The sequence below is a fragment of the Odocoileus virginianus genome, chromosome 33 (assembly GCF_023699985.2).
Source record: "Odocoileus virginianus isolate 20LAN1187 ecotype Illinois chromosome 33, Ovbor_1.2, whole genome shotgun sequence".
Classification (NCBI taxonomy): domain Eukaryota; kingdom Metazoa; phylum Chordata; class Mammalia; order Artiodactyla; family Cervidae; genus Odocoileus; species Odocoileus virginianus.
The window spans coordinates 40,115,283-40,121,381 of record NC_069706.1 but is presented as its reverse complement, the minus strand read 5'-3'; the positions used below and the strand labels follow the sequence as shown (position 1 = coordinate 40,121,381).

The 6,099-nt window shown below is 57.6% G+C and overlaps 1 protein-coding gene across 1 annotated transcript; it reads right to left on the bottom strand.

Annotated features, from left to right (window-relative positions):
- Positions 1 to 5,721, bottom strand: COX19 (cytochrome c oxidase assembly factor COX19). The gene is made up of 3 exons (XM_020882330.2): positions 5,586 to 5,721; positions 4,862 to 4,977; positions 1 to 2,402 (listed from the first exon to the last, which is right to left on the bottom strand). Exons 1-3 carry the CDS (start codon positions 5,665 to 5,667, stop codon positions 2,331 to 2,333), a joined length of 270 nt encoding a protein of 89 aa, XP_020737989.2. The 5' UTR covers positions 5,668 to 5,721; the 3' UTR covers positions 1 to 2,330.
- Between the last annotated feature and the right edge of the window lie 378 nt (positions 5,722 to 6,099).

Here is a 6,099-nt window from a genome sequence, read left to right as displayed (position 1 = left end):
GACCATTTTTTTAATTCTTTATTTTGAAATAACTCCAGGCTTCCAAAAAGTTGCAGGAACAGGCCAGAGTTTGCCCGCTTCTCCTGACGACATCTCCGTGTGCACGAACATGACGTGATGTAACCAACCCGCAGACCCTCGCCCGTCCTCGGGGACGGCACCGCTGATCCTCATGCCAGGCTCGGCCCTCGGGCCGGGCACATCGGTGTGTCCTCGGAGATGGAGGTGATGCACTCAAGAGAAAACAGCAGTGATGCCGCCTCCTTGGGGCAGATCAGGGTGGGTGCCATGGGGACCTTGCCGTCGGTGACATCCCAGAGGTTTCGTCTGATGGCTGAGTGCTTCCTGGGGTGTCCTCCAGAACCCGCTCCACCTAACACTGCCCACCCACCTCCGGACACACCGATGCCCCGACGCCCCGTCCTTCCACACAGGCCGGGGTCGGGAAGAGGGCTGTCCCCTTCCTGCGCTGGAACATTTACCCTCCCTCAGCAGGTACTCCCGGGCAAGAACTGATGCTGCAGCCAAACCCAACGGTTGTTCCTGCTGCTGCCAACCAGGCCACTGGGAGCCTTGTCGCGCGCTCCTGACAAGCCCATCAAGGCTTCGGCAACTCCCTACTGTCTAACACAAGAGGGTCCAGGGTCAAATGGACTTTCTGGCCCTGGGTCTTCCTGCTGGAGAGAGGCTCAAATCAAAGAGTCAGCCGCCAGGCAAGCCCCTGGCTGCCAGGGGTCAGTGACCCCAGGCCCCCGGGACCTAGAGCGAAGCGATGTCCGCATGAACACAGGTGAGTGCATGCACACACTTCTGCACACGCTTCTGTACATCTGCTTCCCTACCCACGGCCCTCCCCCACCACGCTGCCTTCTGGGCCCCAAGTTCCCTCTCACGCAGGGCCATGCAGGGCACACCGTGGTCTCCCCCAGTCCTTCCTGCAGCCGCCTGGGCCCTGCCTCGGGGACAAGCACGGGTGGCCGGGTCGCACCAACGCTTTACGACTACAAACGCCGCTGCAATGGACAACCCTGTACATGTGCGACGTCACACTGGACACTTCCACAGCTCGGTTTGGGGATAAAAAGCAAGGCTTTTCATAAACCAGCTAGAAGCGTAGACAGAGACGATGGTCCAGTGACAAGGCACAGACGGAGCGCCGGGGGCCGGAACCCCTCGGGGCCAGCAGTGCCAGAGCCCCGCAGACGGCCGGCCCGGGAGGGAGCGAGGGGAGGTCTGAGTGAGCACAGCGCCGCCGCAGGACCGAGGGGAGGGCCGCCACACAGACAACGGGACGTGGCTGGGGAGGCGCGAGGGCTCCCTGCAGCCGGCCTGGGCCACCGGGAAGGAGGGGGTCAGGGCACTCACCTGGGTCTTCCTGGCACAGCCCCCCCCCCCGCCACTGGCCACACTGGGACAAAAGTCAGCTGACTGGGGCCAGGGAGGCAGTCACGGGCAGGTGCAGGGTCTCCGCTGAGGCTCTGAGCCCATGAAACACTGCCCTGGGGTCTGATAGCACTCAGGCAGCACTCAACGGGCCCACGCTGCCCTGAGCCCTCCTGGCCAAGAAGCAGGGCTGGCTGCAGGCTCGGCGGCTCCTCAGAGGAAAAGCGCCAGAGGCCGCTGCGCACGTCGCCTGACAAGGGCAGACGACCTGCTCCTCAGTTACAGCAGGCGACTTCTTGAAACTAAACATCTGACTGTACAAGTGTCACCTGATACGGATCAGAAAGACACATGGTGTTCAGGCATCACCAGAAAAAAATCAAGAAGTCAGATGTGTCAAAACCAGTTTCCCCTTCCAGGCTTATCCTCTGTTTTTGCTTAAAAAAAAAAAAAAAAGAAAAGGAAACAGAGTATAGGCTTATGAGTACAAAGAGCAACCCACTTGCTAAGAACGTTTTCCTGACAATGTCTACGTAACTTCCATGTAACGTTTGTGCTGAACACTACCAGCGCAGAAAGGACACACATAGCTGACGACGTGAACCCGGCACCTCACTGGCGCCCACGGTGCCCTGGGTGGGCACCTGACACCTCACCTCCCCGGGAGCCCTGTCACCCACACGAACTCAGGATAAACCTTCACAAGCCTGAGGGAAACAGGAATCTAAAGGGATACCACTTTTCCAAAATCCTTTCAGAAGCTGCAGAAGAGGAGCCGTTTCCTGGCCTCAAGGCACGTCCCCAGGGAGGGCGTCTGGCGTGGTCCCAAGCAGCATCTCGCGGGCACCCCCACAGTCCCCTTCTGAGCCACGGTACCTATGAGCACGCTGTGGGGGCAGAGGAGTCCGAGCGACCCCACACAGCCTCGGGCTTCCTCCCAGCACAGCTCAGTTTTTGTCTGATTTTCCATCAATCAGATCTCCAAAGCCCAGCTTTTCCAGGGGTTCCTGTGCCATCAGCTGCCTGAAAGGAAAAGTGAGAACTGTCAGGGTCCATGCGGCCGCTCAGACCGGGCAGCCCCACCCCCTCCTGGGAACAGCACCCTCAGACCCGCACCCTGCTGTGCTCCCCACTTTCCTCATCACATGCTCCCGTGTGCAGGCAGGCCCCTGCCCGCCATGCCCACAAAACCCAGAGGCCTGGCAACAGCCCTTAGGACAACATCCCCAGAATCACAAACACCAGTTTGTGGAATCTACCCGGCAACAGATTACACTATCCTCACAGTGACAGAATGCACGGGACGCTCCTAAAATCCTAGGAGGCAAGTAACGATGAACTCCCACTACACCTTGTCAGAACACGGTTCTTAGAACCGGCCGCTCAGACATAACGTGGTTGACAGGGCCTGGGCCCCCAGGTGATGCCCTGAGCCCCAGGAATCTGTGAGTGAGACCTGATACCAGCGGAAGGGGGTTGGTATTAAGGCTGCTGAGGAAACAAGGCTGACCATCAGCCAACTCAAGAGAGGAGGCCACCTTGGATTATCCAAGGGGACCCAACCTAATCCCAGGATCTTAAAATCATAGAACCTTGGGTGCCTCTGGTCAGAAAGAAAAAATGTAAAGAGGAGGAAGGATCCGAAGACACAGTACTGTGGACCGTGAGGATGCAGGATGGGCCACAGGCCAAGGACAGGAAGCCCGGGAACGGACAGGTCAGGACAGACCCTCCTGAGGGAAGCGCCTGGGCCGCACCTGGTCGGGCCGGGCGCTCTCCCAGGACCGGACGCTGTACACGCTCCGCACCAGGTCAGGAGGCCTGGCCACCATACATGCCAGGGCGGGCCCTGGACTTAAGGTCTCGGATCCCACGTGTATTCGCTGTGTCTCTGCTGACCGTGCAACCCCAATGTTAGCTGCTGTGAAGAAGCGTAGCCCCCGCCCTCGGCAGCAGACACATCCACTCCAGGCCAACAGGGCCCGAGACTGTGTGAGCCAACTGACAAACTCTACTGAGGTCCAGTTCTTAAAAAGATGCATGTGAAGTACACGAAAGTAGGGGGTGGGGTATCAGCAAAAAGGAAAAAAGCAGAAGGGAAGAAGCTTTTTATAAGAGTGATGGAAAAATAAATAAATAAAAGAGTGACGGAGAAGCAAGTGGGCAAGATACAGACCAAGTCAGAAACACACACACCCCTCACAACCAAATGCGGCCTGACCAACCAGTGACGCCGCCTGAATCGTGGAACCCACAGAGCAGCTGACGCGTTCCCGTCGGCAGGCCTTCCTCAGAGGCCCAGGAGCAAACGGGAAAGACGGCCCTGCCGGGAAGCGCTCGTCACACAGCAGCAGTGGCTCTGGGATGAAAGCAACTGGGCCCGCTGGGCCCTGCGCCAGCCCAGGGAGGACCGACTTGAGGGGGGTGAGCCGAGCTCTGGGCAGGCGCAGGGCAGAGACGAGCGCCGAACTCTGTCACCAAGGCTCGGCAGTGCCAAGAGACTCAGTGAGTTCAGCTGTTTTGATTTGAGAGTGAGTGAAGCATGCACACTACACAGAGATGACAGAGCTGGTGTCAGGCAGCCCATCATTAACCCTATAACACCTGTGAGCCTGCATGACTCACGAGGGGAGAAGGGGGCCCCCTGAGGGCCAGGCACCAAGAAGGCCCATCTCCCTCAAAATCCCAAATGTCTGCAGAGAGCCCTCAACACACCTGGGGTCCAAGAAGCACAGCGGAGCTTGCCTGGAGGGGAACGTCTGAGTTTGTTAAGGAAAAATTGAAAATAGGCCCAGAATGGATTGCTTTTTGTCAACCTGTCTTCAGACAAGGCCTCTGCCAGACTGGGTTCCCTGGTGAACAAAAAAAGAGCTCAAAGGACATAAATAAATGTTTCCACCCAAGCACATAATAATAGGTTACATGCTTTCCCCATGAAGCTTTACAGTGGTACTTCTGAAGTAAAATCTCAACGGATCAGTTAGAAGCGTTTTTGTTTTGTCTAAAGGTAGGTCTTGTGAACTCTGGTTGAGATGGGAAGAGGCACTCATTTTTCACTGTTTCTCGGGCCCACTGTCTTGCCTGTCACACTACAAACAGCTCTTGAGTGGATGTCAAACAAAACAGCACGTATATTTTTATGTTCTGAGAACGTTTAAAGGAATAAGCTCTGTACCCACAAATCTTTTGACTCAGTCAGCATTTTTATGATGTACGATTCTGAAACCTGAATGACACAACACATTTAGAAAGAAAAAACTCAGAGGAATGCAATCACCTCCAAGTCTATCACTGGAGAAAAGGTTCCCACGGCTGCCAACTTTGAGTACAACTCATCTCCGAAATGCCTCAATTTCACAGGCAGGCAGCCCTTTGGGGCCAAACACAAGAAGCCAGGCCTGGGTGGGGCCTCTTGGGACAAACATTTCAGCTGGAGACATGGTGGGCGGAGAAGACATAAATCATGGTTGGCAGGTACTTGCCTCTCCATCCTGCACTCTAGATATTCTTTTGATTCATTTCTGCACAAAGTATTTTCAAAATTATTGTCCCGGAGACACTTCATGAACTTCTCTTTAAAGCTTTTACATTCACCTGGAACAAAACAGAAAAATGTTTTCTTTTTAAAGTGAAAACAGGACATGCCCGCCCAGCAACCTTACTGGCAGCCCTCCTTCTTCTCCTCTGGAAACTAGTTTACTTCAGAAACACTCTGGAAACACACGAGAAAAGACAAAGGTTTTGGGTGGAACAGAGAGCAGGAAAAGGGGGGCGTCCAAGCGGCGGCGCCGGGAGTTCCCTGCCGACGTTGCCCTTGGTCTGGAATATCTCTCGATAAAAGACTGGCAAATAAAGAACCATCCGAAACCCATTTTCGAAGCCTTAGCTTCCGCGGAGCTGCGGCGACCAGGAGCGCCCTCCGCTTCCGCACCAGACACCCGCGGAACCCCGCGCGCGGGCCTCACACCCGCCAAGGATGCGGCTGCCGGAACGTCGGCCCCCGACCGCAGGCCGGCCTCCGTGTCCCCTCGCTGGCCCCAAGGCCCAGCGCCGTCCCGCTCCTACCCCGGGCCGCGGTGGGAGGCTCCGGACCGAGCCGGGCCGTACCGAGCCTCAGAGGCCCCGCCCGCGCCGCGAGGCACCGCCGGGCCGGCCCAGCGCTGGACGGGCCGGGCCGGGGAGTCCGGACCGCCCGTACTCACCGAAGTGATCGAGAGGGAAGCTACCCTTGTCCGGGGGACGCGGCTGGAAGCTCTTGGATCCGAAGTTCATAGCCGTCGACATGATGGCGGTACCCAGACTCTCCCAAGGCGACGCGCGCCGTACGCAGGACGGCCGGCCGATCGCGGAGCAGGCCCCACGGGAGCGCCGAGCACGTCGAGCGGCGAGCCGCCCCTGATGGGCCTGGACTTGGAGGTACAGGGCCCGCCCCCAGCACCGAGACCCCGCCCCTCGTGCCCAGGCCCCGCCCCCGGGCTCCGAAAGGCCGGGACCCTCAGTCACTTGTTCTGCAGGTGGGGTTTCTTATTATCCTTGAGGCAACACAATGGCAGAGGGTCCAGCCGTCATTTAGGGCGAGGAAACGAAGTTTAGAGAGGGTCAGCAACTTGCCCAAGGACACACAGCTTCAATCCATAAGAAGCCCAAGGGCAGAAGGACGCTCCTGGAAGGCTGTCCCTGGCAAGGGTGAGGAGGGTCTCTCTGCATCCCCGCAAG

What these genes read in the sequence shown, in the direction of transcription:
- COX19 (XM_020882330.2), bottom strand. Translation starts at nt 5,667, where the DNA reads ATGTCGACGGCTATGAACTTCGGATCCAAGAGCTTCCAGCCGCGTCCC. An exon ending in CTTCCCTCTCGATCACTTCG is followed by an intron (nt 4,978 to 5,585) that starts GTGAGTACGGGC and finishes GTTTTGTTCCAG; the next exon opens with GTGAATGTAAAAGCTTTAAA. An exon ending in AGTGCAGGATGGAGAGGCAA is followed by an intron (nt 2,403 to 4,861) that starts GTACCTGCCAAC and finishes CCTTTCAGGCAG; the next exon opens with CTGATGGCACAGGAACCCCT.